The sequence below is a fragment of the Rhinolophus sinicus genome, chromosome 14 (assembly GCF_057876585.1).
Source record: "Rhinolophus sinicus isolate RSI-liver-muscle chromosome 14, RSI-T2T, whole genome shotgun sequence".
Taxonomy (NCBI): Eukaryota; Metazoa; Chordata; class Mammalia; order Chiroptera; family Rhinolophidae; genus Rhinolophus; species Rhinolophus sinicus.
In genome coordinates this window covers 58,200,209-58,217,580 of record NC_142514.1, presented here as the reverse complement: position 1 = coordinate 58,217,580, position 17,372 = coordinate 58,200,209, and the positions used below count along the sequence as shown (strand labels likewise).

At 33.0% G+C, this 17,372-nt stretch overlaps 1 protein-coding gene across 2 annotated transcripts; it reads right to left on the bottom strand.

Moving 5' to 3' along the window:
• Positions 1–403: 403 nt before the first annotated feature.
• Positions 404–17,107, bottom strand: IFI44L (interferon induced protein 44 like). 2 transcript variants are annotated; one of them, XM_019743357.3, is made up of 9 exons: positions 16,993–17,107; positions 14,869–15,347; positions 14,285–14,333; positions 12,886–13,081; positions 9,634–9,786; positions 7,926–8,097; positions 1,811–1,911; positions 1,335–1,509; positions 404–1,172 (listed from the first exon to the last, which is right to left on the bottom strand). In XM_019743357.3, exons 2-9 carry the CDS (start codon positions 15,335–15,337, stop codon positions 1,156–1,158), a joined length of 1,332 nt encoding a protein of 443 aa, XP_019598916.3. In that variant the 5' UTR covers positions 15,338–15,347; positions 16,993–17,107; the 3' UTR covers positions 404–1,155. The 2 variants fall into 2 exon arrangements, 1 of the variants encoding a protein (XP_019598916.3); XR_012497291.2 differs by having other exon boundaries at positions 1,034–1,172; positions 1,335–1,439.
• Positions 17,108–17,372: the final 265 nt, after the last annotated feature.

Genomic DNA, 17,372 nt, shown 5'->3' with positions numbered 1-17,372 from the left:
TTTAGAAAATATTCCTTTTTCCATAACTCTAAGGAATTCTTTCCCTTGTAATACCTAGGATTTCTCAAAGAAGACAATAATTCTGATTAAACATAAATTAGATTGCTTTAATATAGATAACTATTGAACCAAAGTATATTCATTTGAAAAAAGTCTAAGAAATTTGGGTAAGAGAGTTAAGAAGGTTTTGGGGGGAAAATCTGAAACCTATCTTCTGGAATTCCTTTTTTCTATAGTAAGAGTCCTTACTTCTGCAGCTGTCCAGAAAATGTTGGAATCATTTGGGAGCATTTGTATAAGACAGACTTCATATTGACTTGTACTAGTAATTTGATTTGATCACTCTGCTTTGGAGATCTGGCTAGGATGGTTTGGAATTCAATTAATGAAAATCAGGCATGAGTTTATTAGAGGAATAAAATTTATTTTTTTTACAGAAATAAGATCTAAGTCCTTAAGAAATATTTGCTCTTTTTAATTAACTTAAATTCATACTTTTATGCAGAGATAAGTGAAACATTCTCCCCCCTTTATTTCCATTTCTTCTCTCCAGCATTCCATTCTTTTCCAGTCTTCCCTTTTATAAGGATAAAATTTTTAAGTACATATTATTCCTCTGGGGAGGTTGGGAGGAATGCCGAATGTCAGGTATGCTTGCTCCCTGCCAGACACTGTTAAGTTCTGTGAATACAAAGGTAAGTAAAATCCAAACCTGACTTCTTGAAGAATTCAGGCTATATAGGGAAGCAGATATTTATGTAATCATTTTATAATTTTTATTCAATATGATTTCTACTCATATTAGAGTTTTAAATAAAATGCTATAGATTACTGGATAAGAAAATAGTTAATTTTGCTGGGGAGGTTTAGGAAGGTGCCACAGAAATTAAATTGTAAATTGTGCAGAAATATGAAGGGTGGTTTGCGGTAGGGCACATCTTAGCCCACCACTGCTCAGGATTGGCCTTGGGCTGGAGGTATGACTGATCCTAGAATTAACCGTCAGTTAGATGCTCTCAGGGACTGAAAGTAAAACGTGAATGAAAGCATAGTCTCAAGGAGGTTGTCAGCAGAGATTGGCTCTAATTGAGGCATGCTGTTTCAGGTTTGGGCCAACTGGCAGAATCGCAACTGATCTCACATGCAGAGCTTGGATCATCCCAAAATTTCACCTGGAAACAAAACAAAAAACAGTAGAAACAAAATACATATCCTAACATGGCTGTTAGCACTAGAGCAGGCAGATGGGCATTAGCTATCCAACTGAGGTACAGCTTAGGGTTTTTCAAAAAGCACCAGTGCTTAATGAGAGGAGCAGAAAGAGGCTAGATTACCTGTTTCCTCAAGAGGCAAGTCCTCTAAAGAATTATCTGCAGCTCGTAACATCTGCCTCAGCACAGAGAGGATCAGAATGTCTTTTACAGGGTCCGGCTCCCACACTGAAACATAATTTTCAACCATCAAGATATTAGAAATGGGAATGCTTAGCATTTTGTGGACATTGATTACCTGTGGAAAAATTAATTTAATAAATATGTTTTATATCTGAAATTTGACTGAATTTAAGTACAATTCAAGAAAGAAACCAAAAAAAACAATGGCTTGATAAATTATCTTCAGAATATAATTATAATTCAGATAATTAGTTTTAAAATAGGGTATAAACTTGAGTTAACCAGGCAATTGATCCATTTTTTATTTACCTATGAATATGTAGTGTGAGTGTCGCGCACGCACACACACAAACACACACACACACACAATATAGCACTATTTCAATAATAACTGGTTTACAAACAGTATTCTTTACCTGGCTTTGAGAAGTCATAGATTTTTTCATGTTTAAAAAGTTGTCTTGAAGAACATCATGGTAATTTTTCACTTTAGTAAGCAAGACTACTTGTGCTATACCTGTATCAAGTAGATAAATCAGTTATTTTATATCGCAATCAGCATTGTGTCAACAAGGTAAATAAATATGTACAAAAGCAGTACTTTGTAGGATGGTTTTAAGATTTGGAGAATGAAATATCCCCAATACATCTCAATATGGTACATGAAGTCCTTCTCTCCGGAAAAATTATCTTTTTCTTCCAACATGAGCGATCATTTCTAAATGCAACTAAATGCACACTAAGTTGTAATCATCTACTATTCCCTTCAAATAGCATATTTTAAAGTGGCCAGGTGGGGAAAAGGTGGTTGCTGGATCTTATGAATGAAAAAGAGCCCGAAGAAAGAAAGTGAACGTTGTGTGTGAGCATTTATAAAAGCAAAGTGCACTGTTTTCACACTTCTAAGGACCTCTTGGCTTCTCCCTCAAACCACAGAGATGAAATGAGTAAATCACACTGGGCTTCTAACCTAATCAAAGTTCTGCTTTACCAACAACTGCTTCCCTAGGAAAAAAAATATTATAAAATTGAGATGTCCAAGATGCCCCTGAAACTCCTATACCAGAGTTTTTAGAATTTCCTCCTTACTTAAGTCTTGTGTTTGTGATTTCTATTACTCAATGATTGCCTTTACTGTCTTCTCTCTATTCAAGTCCCAGATGAGTAACTAGCAAAGCTGGCCAATTATTAATACAACCTGGCCTCCTCCTGTAGAGGGCAGGACTCAATTGACACATATAATTTTTTTCCCAACTTCTGTTACAATGCAATTCTTCTCTTTCCAAATTAAGGCAGTATTTTCTTAGAAGTGCTAAAATCAACACAATTAGATGTTTTAAGCATTGTCACCTAGCATGGTATGCAGTTGTATGTCCTTAAAAAACTCATTTCAAATCTGAGTACTTCTGAAACCCAGTCTTAGCCCAAATTCACCATAATTTTAGAGCTGTTAAATGCTTATATTTGTTTATGTTCTTACATTGAGCATATATAATGTTTATTACCATCTTTAGATAAAGAATTTATTGTGCCCATTTTATAGAAGAGGAGACTAAAATTCAGTGCACTTAAGTTAACTTTTTGAACATCAAAAGTTATGACTATTAAAAAATCCAGGTTTACTTAGCCACTAAGACTATGCTCTATACTTTAAAATATACATGCTGTTTTTCAGAACTTTAATATAAGTGATTGTTCTATTGATATACTAAACAATGAGGCTCTAGAGTATAAATGCCCAAAGATGTCTTTATACTAAAACTTTTTGGAAGCTTAGTAGGAGAACTTCCATCCAGTTCAGGACCAAATAGAGGAGATATACTATTCTTCCTGCTAAGTACAGCTAAAAAACACTGGACATTATATATAAATCAAATGTAAAAACTGAAAGGTAAGGAAAAGAAGGCAGTCTTGCTAGGGACCTTAGAACCCAAGGAACAATGTGGTGGTAAGTTCTCTAAGTTTTCCTTCTATTTCATATATCCCATATTAGCTGCTGGAGAAGCCTACAACTAGTAAATGATAGTTGAAGTTGCAAAGAAAAGAAAAGTAGGGAAAGGAAAAGAAGGGACGGGAAGGGAAGGAAAGGCAAGGGAAGGGAAGAGAAAGGAAATCTGTTCTCTCTAGGCAAAGCACGAGGAAAGGCACAGCCTCGCAAGACAGAAAACTTTCGGACAATAGCTATACTATCTCAGTCAAACACCACAGAAATAACCTCAGTCCCACCCACAGGACGCATTTCTTCCCTTTTCCAAGTACTATCCCCTACCAGGGTAGTATCATAGAGGAAGAGCAAGGAGGGAGCAATGGCTTTTATACTTGCGGTGTGCTAGGTCCCCCTTTATGGTGTTAGTGGAGGATACTTAGGAATCCCAGACTTCTACCCAAATGCAATAATAAGGTGGACCTCTCCCTCTCTACAAGTGACAGAGGGGGCCAAGTGAGAAACTGAAATTATAACCATCATCCACCAAGCCTAAGGAGACTCCTAGCCCCCTCAATAACAAAGTGCTCTCCCCTGCCCCGCAAAAGGTATCAAACAAAGCCTAGTGGGGAACCTGTACTTACACTCCTGTCAGCACCGTGTCAGAAGAGCTGTGCTAAAACACAACATTTAAATAAGATCCAGAGTTACATACTATAATACCCAAAATATCCAAGATATAATCAGGAATAACTTGTCATACCATAAACCAAGAAAAATCTAATCTAATTGACATTTGCAGAACATTCCCCCAAATATCAGCAGCACACACATTATTTTCAAGCACACATGTAACATTTATCAAGATATATTATATCTTGAACCATAAATCAAACTTCAAACAATTTTAAAGAATTTAAACCAGACAGAGTATGTCTTTTGACCACAGTGGAACCAATCTAGGAGTCAGTAACAGGATGGTAACAGGAGAAACTCCAAAAATTTGAAAGCTAAACAATGTACTTTAAATAATTCATAAGTCAAGAGGAAGTCTCAAGAAAAATAAAAATATATATTAAATTGGATGATAATGAAAATATATCAACATTTGTGGGACATAACTAAAGCAGTGCTGACAAGGAAATATGTAGCACTCAATATTTATAACTGAAAAGAGGAAAAGGCCAAAGTCAATCATCTAAGTTCCTACTTCAAGAAACTAGAAAAAAAGAAGAGCAAATTATACCCAAATCAAGAGGATGAAAGAAATCACAAAGAGCAGAAATCAATAAATAAATTGAAAACAAACAAACCAAAATTAAAATATCAATGAAACAAAAACATGGTTCCTTGAAAAGATCAATAAAATTGACAAACCTCTTTCTGGAGGTTGACAAAAAAAACTAAAATTAAAAGAGAAGACACAAATCACCATAACCAGGAAGGACAAGGATATACCTACAGACCCCACAGACGTACAAAGAATAATGCTATGAACAATTCTACACACATAAATTTGACAACTTATATAAAATAGATTAAAACTACAAACTACCACAACTCACCTAATGTGAAATAGATCATTTTATTATAATAGATTTACAACTATTTTAAAATTGAATTCCTTGTTTTAAAATTTCCTGAAAAAGAAATCTCCAGGCCCAGATGGTTTCATTAGAGAATGCTACCAAACATTTAAAGAGAAATTAACACCAATCCAACACAATTTCTTCCAGAAAATAGAAGGACACTTCCCAACTCATTTTATGAGGTATTACCCTGATACCAAAACCTGACAAAGAATTAAAACTACAGACCAATATCTCTCATTAATATAGATGCAAAAATTATTAATAAATTATCGAATAAGATTCATCAATATATAAAATAATTGTACACTATGAATACATGGTTTTTCTTCTAAGGAGACAAGGTTGACTCAAGATTCAAAATCAGTCAATGTAATCCACTATATTAACAGGCTAGATGGGGGGTGAATCCCATTATTATATCAATCTATGGAAAAAACTATTTAACAAAATTTAGCACCTATTCATGATAAAAAAAAAAGAAATAAAGAACTCACAGAGAACTAAAAATAAAGAACTTCCCCAATTTGATAAATAATACATTTTATATGTATATAAAATGTATACATATTATATATATATATAAAATGTGTGTGTGTATATATATATATAATATTTATATATATACATACATATTATATATATATATTTTATATATATATATATATAAACATAGCTGACATCACAATGGTGAAACATTGAATACTTTCCAACTAAGATCAGAAATAAGACAAGGGTGTCTGCTCTCATCACTATTTTTCAACACAGTATTAGAAGTCCTAACCAGGGCAATAAGACAAGAAAAGAAAATAAAGGTCATATGCATTAGAAAAAAATAAATAAAATTGTGCCTATTTGAGATGGCATGAAAATCCCAAGGAATCAACAAAAAAAATTTTCTAGAACTAATAAGAATCCAGCAAGGTCACAGGAAACAAGATCTATATACAAAATTCTATCGCATGTGAAAACCAAAATTACAAATAATGCCATAAATGCATTCAAAAAAATTAAATAGTTAGATGTTGATCTAATTAAAAAACATAGAGGATTTGGATGTTGAAAACCTCAGAGCACTGATGAAAGAAATCAAAGATCTAAATAAATAGAGACAGACTATGCGCATGGATTGGAAGTTTCAACAGAAAAATGTCAATTCTCCCAAAATTGATATACAGGTTTAATGTAATTGTTATCAATATTCCATCGAGATTTTTTATAGAAATAAACAAAGTAATTCTAAAATTCCCATGGAAATGCAAAGGAACTTAAACAATTTTGACAAATAAGAATGAAGTATGAGGAATCACTTTTATCCAATTTATGGCCTACTATATTATTATATAGTTACAATAACAGACTGTGTAGTGTTGGTGAAAGAATAAACACATAGATCAATGAAACAGAATAGCGAACCCAGAAACAGATGCACACAAATAAGGACAACTGATATTCGACAATGGACTAAAAGCAATTCAATGGAGAAATGATAGTCTTTTCAACAAATGGTTCTGGAGCAATTGGATGTCCATAAACAAAAATAGTATAATAAAATAAACCTCACATCTTATATAAAAGTTAATTAAAAATGGGTAATAATCCAAATGTAAAGCATAAGACTATAAAACTTTTAAAAGAAAACAGAAAAATTTGGGGGAATCTAAAGATCGTTGAAGAGTTTTTAGGCACAAAATGAAAAGCATGATCCTTAAAAGAAAAAAATGGTAAACTGGAGTTTGCCAAAATTTTAAAATTTTTGTTTTGTGAAAACCTCAGTTAAAACAATGAAAAGACAACTATGCACTGGAAGAAACCATTGGCAAGTAATGTATCAGACAACTGACTCAAATCCAGAATTTTTATATCTCTTCAAACTCAACAGGAAAAAAAAACCAAAAAACAGCCTAATCAGAAAACAGACCAAATATGTGGACTGTTTCACTGAAGAAGATATACAGAAGCAAATAAGCACATGAAAAGATGTTCAATGTAATTAGACATTAGGGCAATGTAAATTAAGACCACGATGAGCAATCTCTACAAACCTATTAAAAGAGTTAAAATGTTTATATATAGCACCAATGCCAAATACTACCAAGAATGCAGAGAAACTGAATCTCTCATATAATGCTTATAGGAATATAAAATATCCAGTTGTTCTAAAGAGTAGTTCAGTGATTTCTTAAAAATAATTACACATATACTTACCGTAAGACCCAGCAATCACACTGCTGAGGAATTATCCCAGATGAATGAAAACTAATGTCTACACAAAAACCTGTACACACTAATGTTCATAGGAGCTTTATTTTCAATGGCCAGAAACAAAAAGCAATCAAAATGTCCTTTGATAGAGAATGGTTAAACAAACTGTAGTATATCTATACCAAGCAATATTACTAAACAATAAAAAGGAATGAACAATAGGTACAACTTCAATAGACCTCACAAAATATGAGTCTTAGTGAAAAAACCCATTGTCAAAAGGTGACATACTATGTGATTCCATTTATATAACATCCTTAAAATGACAAAATTACAGAGATAGAGAAGAGATTAGCAGTTGCCAAGAATTAGGGTTGGTGGGAAATTAGAGGTACCATAGGGAGATTTTTGTGGTGATGGAATAGTTCTGTATCTTGATTATAGTGATGGTTACATGAATCTACACATGTGATAAAATGACAAAGCCATACACACAAATTATAACAGTGTCAATTTCCTGGTTTTGATTTTCCTGGTCTAGTCACATAATGTGGGGCGGTGACTCCCCTATCAAGCCATAGAAAAATTATACATGACAAAAAATTATGGCCATTCTAGTCTTGAAGGACTGAAAACTAGGATGTAGGGCTTTTCATTCAGTCAGCCTATGCTCTCTGCCTGCTGTTTCCACCAACCAACCCAGGGCTTAGGAAATTGGATGAAGGGTATATTGGGACCTTTCAGTACTCTTTGCGACTTCCTATGAAGCTCTAATTATTTCAAGATAAAAAAAATTAGATGAGTGAGACTCACCACAGTTTAATACTTCTTTCTTAACTTGTTTGAAATTTGCCACCATTTTAGAGGACAGATCATTGATAGAGTTGATATCTAAGACATAAGCCACACAGTGAATCCTGTCCTTCAGTGATGGAGAGATGATGAAGTCAGGATGTCTGGGTGTAATTGGTTGTTTGGGATTAAACTGTCATAGAAACATAAGGTAACATTTAGACAATCTCTGCTCAATTCTTTGAGACACAATTCATGCTTCAAACACTAGCACCACTAACGTCCAACCCGAAATTTTCCCTCCTCCCAGCTACTCCTTCCTCAGATTAATCAGTGGTATCCCTCCTATACTTTCTCTCCACTTTGAACATAGCACCGTCATGTTGGTGTTGTTTTGTTTTGTTTTGTTTTAGATAAAAACCACTTCATTGCTTTGGTAAAAATTATAATTATCCATAATTTACATTATCCATAATGGTAATATTTTAGGAAAATACAGCCTTTTTTTTGAAGTTAACTTAAAATCCCAGTCTCCAGAAAAAGCTGCCATTACCATTGTTACACATCATTTAAGACTCCTCTCTAAGCATTTTGCATACATAGATGAACAAATGGATAGAGAGAAAAGGAGAGAGAAAAATATATTGAAAATGTCATTTAAACTAGAATACTATAATTTCTTTTAATTTTACAAAAGAAAAAGAAACTAAAGTAAAACAGAAGAAATACCAAATTTCAAGTTAATATTGTCTTGCTATAAGACAATAATCTTTTTAGGATTAGGAAAATAGATTACAAAACATAGCAAAAGACTGGATTCATTATTTTTTTTAACTATATGTTTCAGTGTTGGGCTGAATTGATTGACTCTCTGCTGTGAAAAATGAAGATATTAGTATGCCCATGATTTCTCCCATCTTTCTGCTTTGTTCCTCCTCCCTGTATCTTCATGTCTTTTTAAATTGTCAGCTCTGTGAGAATAAGAATTATGTTCTTGTTCAACTGTGTGTTTCTAGTAACTAGCGTACTGTCTGACACAAATTATGTTTTTAATAAATGATCTTTAAATAAATTAGTACATAGTTAAGGTTTCCAATCAAGGACAATTGAGAGGCAAAGAAAGTTACTGTTTAGAAATTGAAGTTGACTATATTTCACTCAGTATCTAAAAGAAAGGTGATAATAATGGTTAACTTTTTGAGAATTTAGAATACATCACCTCATTTAATCTTCTCAGCAACCCTGTGAGATATGACTTTCCTATGAATACGAGTACACATCTAATTAGTGGGAGAGCCAACCCTTGGATCTAGGTATGTAAATAGTATTTAAGTAATGAAGCCTAAGTATTTATAGTATAACATCACACTTCAACAAAAAATGTTCCAATGTTTTGTCTAAGTGATCAAAAAAGTGTAAGAGATTGAATTACTACTTCTCTATTATTTTACATCATAGTAAAGAGTGATATAAACACAACCTCCTCCCGACCTTTTCCTGGAAACTGTATGAGTAGAATCCTGCTTTTTGGCTGTATTAATGCTATAGAGGAGAAGAGCTGTTACTACTCTACTATACTTACAAGAGTACTTAACTCATTTAAAGCACAGTAGTGTTGCTTGATGTTGAAACCACAGTATGATAGTTGAACCTACTTTATGGAGTAAAAATTCAACAAAAAGCATAATACAAGTTATTTGAAATGTTTTGGAGATTAAAGAGTTCTTACCTGATATCTGTCTGGCATGCAGCCTTTTAAGATATGGGGTATGTCACCCATACACAATCCTACTCCGTCTTTCTCATCTAGCCCCATGGAATCACATAGCATAAATGGCAGAGATTTGCCCTCTTTTCCATCTTTAATAGAATATATTCTGTACTGTAAAAAATATATATATGTCAAGTGTAAACTTGCATTCTTCAACTAGCATTCAAGACATGACAATAGGAAGACCGGAGATCAATATTTTGACACTGTTGTCCTCAAACATTTTGGTCTTAGTATCACCTTAGACTCTTAAAAATTATTGATGATCCCAGAGATATGGGTTATCTCTATTGATATTTAACATACTGGAAATTAAAACTGAAATAATTTTAAATGTTTGTCATTTTAAAATGCAATTATGAATCTATTACATGTTAAGCTAAATAAGATTTCCATGAAAAAAACAAAATTACTTTCCAAAAACATTATAGAAAAAGGGGGATTGATTTACTTTTGCCATTCTCTTTAATGCCTGGATTAATAGAAGATAGCTGGATTCTCAAATCTGCCACTGCATTCAATCTGTTATGATATATCCTTTTAGTCAAAGTATACTCACATAAAGCAAATCTGGCTTCACACACATAAATGTAGTAGGAAACGGAGAAAGTATTTAACAGCTTTCAGAGAATTGTAGATATTCCTCATTAATAATACATCAAAGCTCAACAGTGATAATTTCCAAAAGGCTGGCTGCAACGTGGAATCTATGACATTTTCATACTGTTACATTAAATTCATTGTATATCTTATACTTTGAATATATCTTTTATCCACACATGATTTTGTAACCTGATGCATTGCCTATTTGAAAATATTGGTTCACTGGCTTATCTAATCTTCTAAATAGTGGCACATTTTATTGTATCATATTAAACCATAATATTTGTTAATACTACCATTAATCTCATCAGATAAGTATTGGAAAGCTATCAAGCTCAGAGTGGTACATACAAGTTTCTTAAAGTTATTATATTTTCTTAACAGCTCAAATGTTAATATTATCATTAGCAACGTGCAATGCTGGTTGTTTTTGTTGGGGTGATCGGTTTACTTTGTACATTTCCAAAAAAAAATGTCTACCAAATATCCAAGTTTGAATAAGCAAGTCTGTCAGTTGTATTTTCATTTAAAATTATGTTACTTGAGAAAAGTCCAGCTCACAATGCAATCACATCAGTGCCTTTGCTCAACAACCACCATGCTTTGATCTGCATTAGAAGCACTTTATATACACTTACCATTTCATCACATGAAATATGGCGATGATGTGTACTTAAAAGTTAAGTTTAAATAAAATCAGTAATTGTTACTGATTCAATTAGGAAAATTTTATTCTTATGTGAAACTGGCATTTTGTTTGTGTTTACTGCAAGCTCAGTGGTAGGGAAGAATATAGTGACCACTAGTAGTGTTTTGTGCAATTGCTTGATTAGTACTAAGGTGTCGATAGACAAAACTAAATTTGTATGATCAGGTCAAATGTCAGTCCACTAGAAAAGGCAAAAAGCATCTTAGTTTTATTATAAAAAGAGCTTTGAACTCACAGATCCCCTAAAAGGGTCTCAGAGATCCCCAGGGTTCCACAAACCTCATTTGGAGACGCGCTACCTTAAGAAACCAGAGGACACTTTAATCAATTTTCCCATTCCAAACCAGGAAGTTTAAAACCCCTCTATGACCTACTGGAATCTGTGATGGAGTCAAAAACTCCCACTGGTCCATAAAATGCCTAAGAGTGATCCCATTGGAGATTTTTATCTAAATGAATGGGACTGCCTCAATATGAAAGAAATTACACAAAGCATTCGAGCTACATACTTAAATACATTTATATTTTAAGGTCAGTATACTCATTCATGGTTTCATTGACTATTAATTTGTTTCCTTGATTTTATTGGCAACTTCAATTCTTCAAAAAGAAGGGTCTCTGAACAACAAAATATTCTGCTTCCCTCACAAATATTCTGTCCTATATTTCTTCAGTTTACATAGTATCTGCATTTCATTTAGAGTTCAGGATCTACATTTTATCTTAAAGCAATGCCTTTGGAATTTTCAACAGAAAGAGAAGGGAGAGAAATTCTATCCTGATTGAGTACCTCTATTACAGCATCTATTAAACTGAATGGCATTTATTTGTTTATTACTTACATGGGTCTCTGAGATCCCTTAGCAAAGGGACCAAGTATTATTTGTATTTAGGTCACCATTGCCAGCACAATATTTAGCAAATAGAAATATTTCAATCAATGATGAACGTATTGAATTGCCATTGTAGCATCTTGCCTTGGCTTCTAAGACTAGGTTGAAACATTAAAATAAAGCCACTCAAGTGGATAGTATCTGGACAACATCAAAAACAAGATGTGATTTTTGAAAGTCCTAAAAAAATGCTTTTAGTTATTGAATGAGACACAAGACTAAAATGAACCATTACTGTTTTATGCTAAATTTTGCACAGACGATATACAGCATAGTACTAAGAACAATATTAGGTTGTAGCAATTACAGATAAACATAGCTTGATTATGAAATTTTCCATTTTTTCATTATTTTTTGTTTGTATGATAACATTTTGACAAGCATAGAATGGCAGTTTCTAGATTCATATTGCATCATAATTTATAAATCTTTAGATTAACAGTTTAAAAATAGTATTAGTACTTATTTCCTTAAATATATTTGTTTACCAATAAGATAATGTTTGTAGGAGCTTTTACAGATTTATCCTGTGAAGGTTCAACCCCACCCCAAGCGAATACCAATTTTGCTGTTCATTAACATTTCTTATAGAATGGTCTACATGATGGAAAATTATTATAGTATAGTAAAATAATTCTCATTATTTTATTATAGAAAGGAAATCATTTCAATCCAGATAAAACCATATGGGACATGAGTAAAAAAAATACATCAAATATAAAGAATGAAGATTTCCACAAAGTTTTTAAAATTGTGGTGTTTTTTTTTCAAGTACTAAAAACCGTTCTTCATATAACTACTTCCTGTATCCATAAAAATGGAAAGGCTGTCTGTATGATAACTCCATGGAGGCAATTCTCATTCAATTTTTACTCCTCTTTTACATTTGATTTAGCACTTAATTGTTTGAAGATTAAGAAGTTACTGTTCTGAGAGAAAATGGCAAATTAACAAACCAATAATTGTAATCTATAAAAATTCTCAGGAAATCCTGAAATAACTTACCATTTCAGTAATACTGGTGACATCAGACCCTACTGTGGCTTGGCGAGTCACATGGCCTTGGAAAATAGACTTCACTGAATTGAAAAAACTGGACTTTCCAGACCCAACTGGACCCAGCAGAAGAATACGAATTTCTGAAACCAAGTCCGCATAGGGTTTGTAGGCTCTGACGTCTGCTAGGAGCATATTTCTGTACCTGTTAAAATGCAATCATTAAATACAACAGCCAAACTTCCATAAAGATTAGCACAATTCTTCTGAAGCTTCTTTACTCCAATTTTAAAAGTATGTTTTAATTCCTTAGTTATTATTTTTATATTAACATCTACATCATATGATTTGAAATGATCTAAGATTATGTACTTTGTGCTTGAAGAAAACAATGCATTAGTCTATATCTGACTAAAGTTAAAAACTAACCAGCAACTAAATCACTGTCAAACTATTAGCCTTAAGCCACATAAATCTAATGAAAATATCAACAACACTGAAACAAATTCTTATTTTCAGTAATAATATTATATTAAGAAGAAATAAAAATAAAATATGTGCTCCTGGCAGCCTCTCCCACCAGAATACAATTATACATGACCCTGCATTTGAAACTATTAATATTTGTTTTTCCGGTTAGTGAACGTATTTGCATAAAGCATTTCTTATCTATGGCATGGCCATTCTTGATATGGCCATCGGAGCAGTGTTGTTGATGGGTAGTTAAACTTATTGCAAGGTGAAAAATGGTTGTTTGCTTTGTCCTTGCCATGGTGTTATAAGAAAGTGCCTTTTCTTTCAACATTATTTCAATATTAATTCTTTCAACATGAATATATTCTACTTATTTTGCTTCTTTGTATATAATTTGCCTTGGATTTATTACGCATGGTTTATTTAGTTATATGTTCTCATGTATTATCAGGAGCAAATTTGGTAAGTACATGTCAACAACCTACAAATGTTTTATAACAAGAATATACTACACTATTTTCTAAAATAAATAAATAAATAATTCATACACAATGCAGGTATTTACCTATCAATTGGGGAAAGGAAGCTTTGTTTTGAAAATTTACTGAAGGTCTCCAAAAAACTTTATTCTCAAGGAAAGGATTCAGAGGTATTATCTAAAATAGTCATCTAGACTCTGTCTGGGAAACTTTGAATATAACAGGTCCCTAGTAAAACCTGAAGTCAAATTGTCATCAGGTGGATTTTTAAAGTATCACAGTTGGTAGTGTTTTGTTTTTGCTGTTCTAAATTGCCTTGAACATATTACATTAGTAACATTATAATTCAGTTTTATCATTCCAAGTGATTTTTATCTTAGTATATCATTGTCAATGCCATTTATACAATTGATCTAAATGAAATAAGTTATAGATAGTCCAAGAACCTAACTTACTCTGTGGCTCCTGTTATCCTGCTGACATAGTTGGCCTTATTTGCAATTCCTGTAGGAAATAAACATAGCACAATAATTTTTTAATCCTCTTTACTTCCCTTTTAAAAGTCTGGTTAAATGTGGCCAAGTCTAACTTCTAAATAGGGCACTAAGTGTGCTTGCATAACCTAGGGCTGAGCTAGCCAGTTAAGTGTTAGGGTTGGTAGCATAGTGAGGAAAAGAGGGGAAACTATTTTCTCAACACATTAATTCACTCTGGAAACTCTCACATAACTACGCCTAGAGGTCCTAGGACTGACCCAAAAGGGATCAGGTGTCAAAAATAGACCTTCTCTGATAGTGAGGTCTCTTTTGTCCTCTTCCTCCTCTCCTTCCTCCCTTCATCTCCATCTCACCCCTTAAGCTTCTCAACTTACACCTATACTTTCCAGCTTCCCAGGTTTCATTTTGAAGTTTATGAAAGAGAAATGTGGTGACATAAAATTTGTTTGTTCCTGTCATTTTTATTTCTGTTTCTACATCAATTATGACTTATCAAACACAAAGACAAGAATGAGAATGTAGGATTATGTAATTCAACAAACCTTCAACTCGAAAGACTTCACATTCCCTATATGAAATGGCATGATAACCTGTCATTCCTAATTCTGTTCTTAACGAATCAAGTATCCACACGTCGCATCTCTTTGGAACTAAAGCGAACCATTTCTCATGATTAGAGGACTGAAATGCCAGTTCTTCATCAGTAATTTTCAGTGATGTATTTAAAAATGCAGTAGTTTTATTATTTTGCAATGAAAAAAAGAAGGAAGAACTTTTCTTTCTAATATCTTGATCTATTTTTGGATAATGCTCAAGTAAAAAGGCTCCAAAAATATTGTCCCTAGAGTAAATCACTGTTATAGTGGATCCCTGACAACTGCACCTAGCAAGCATATCTGTCATGCTACGTCCATGGACACTAGACTGATAAAGAAGACTCAAGGAAACATTTCCAAGCAGCTTTTGCAGACTTTTTTCCTCATTCCATGTCAATCTGGTTGTCACTGCCATTGTTTTGTATCTAATAGAAAAAGAAATAATAGGTTAAGAGACAAGTATAGTGTAGTGATTTAAAGTACAGATTTCTGCTTCTAGTTCCAGTGAGTTGTTTTTTACTCTGATCCAATTAAAACATGTTATTTGGATTATAAGGAAATAGAAATGTAACAATAATAGGTAGATATGAAAAAAGATAATTTGGAAATTAAAAATAATTTAATTATTTTAAGTCAGTAGAAAAACTACAGATTAGATAAAGAATATTTTTTAAAAATGAGTCAGAATAGGGATCAGTAAACTTTTTCTTAATGATGGATAGTAAATATTTTAGGCTTTATGTCTCTCCCGGATTACTTAACTTTGCTAATGTAATGCAAAAGCAGTCATAGACAATATATAGACACATGGACATGATTGTGTTCCAATAAAACTTTCTTTACAAAAACTATGGCATACAGGCCATAGTTTGCCAACCCATGAATTGAAAGATAGAAATGAGGAATTTATACAGAAAACAGCCCACAAAGAAAGAAACTGAAATATGAAAAGTGTTAACAGATATGGAGGTCCTAGCATGGCAGAATAGACCATTAGCCATCATGCCAATTCTTTCAGTAAAAAAAACTAGAAATGTGGGATAAACTGCAAAACACATATATCTGAAAGCATTGGGGAGCTAACAAAGCAGTGAAGAATTATGTTATTGGCTAAGATTTGGAAAAGAAGTGAATACAGAGGTAAGGTTGGCATTTGGGAGTACATTTCCCTCAGGTGCATCTATCAACTTTAGAAGTACCCGAGATGCTGAGAAATTAACCAAAATGTTTGCTAAACTCATAGAGATAGGGAAATATGGCACAACAAGCAAGGAAGATGCTTGGCAACTCTCCCCAGGCTGTGGGTTAAGATTCTGAAAAGCCACAGGGAAGAAATGAGGGTGGGTGGATTGGAAGAAAACAGACTTCTTGTGACCTCAATCTGAGTGGGTTAAGATAAATGAAAATTACCAGTGCCTCTAGCTGCATGATAGATGCAAAATAAATCTTGCCTAGATGAAGAGAACATTTCTATCTTCAAACTATCTCAACAATGTTTTTTTTTAATATTCAATGCTTTACACTGATGATAAACACAGGAGAGCAAATACAACAACATGATAGAAAACCAAGAGGACAAAAAAACAAACAGAAAATAGAAATAAACCCATACTGATATTGGAGTTACTCACACATATTTTTAAATACCTATGCTTGGTTTGTTCAAATAACTAAAAGATAAGATCGAAAGGTTGACATTAAAAATGGAAAAAATAAAAAAGACAAAAATATATTCTGGACTTAAAAATCTATATATCTGAAATTTAAAAGTTCAGGTTAACTGCAGGTTAAACACACTTGAAGGAAGAATTAGTCAGAAAAAAATACATCCAACTGAAGCAATAAGACAAAATAAAAATCTGACACAAATATATTGAGATTACACTACAGTCATTTATTCTCTATAGTTCCCTGTGCTTGAAATTTTCATTAAGAAGCAAAACAAATGAAAGACAAAAATATGATCATTAGCAGCAATTTCATTCTGAAACTCTTTTTTTCAATAAAAGGAAAACAGGCCATTTTCTTCACACACAGTTAGGAAACATTGGATGGCAGGAAGTCACTTACCTGTTTTTAAGAGTTGGATCGGGCTTAATTGTAGTTATTAGCTGCTCTGTCTGATTTATGGAGCAGCCACAGTTTGGAGACAGAAGGTTCTGCTAATATCCCTGGCTTCTCTCTGAAAGAAAGGAAAGTGAAAGTCAAAGCAGCAACCAATCAGCTAGCAGCATGCCAGCTCCCCTTAAGTTTCTATTTCCCTGCCGGAAAGAAAGAGACAGAGAAAAGAAACAAAACCAAATATGATTCTTTGTGAGCACATGAAAATGATCTTTGGTTCCCTGTATAGCCCGCATATAGGCATGCATGAAATGGCAATTACTCATAAAAAAATTGCAATAAAACTAATAGCTAACATTTCTGGTACATTAACTATGTACTTGACACTG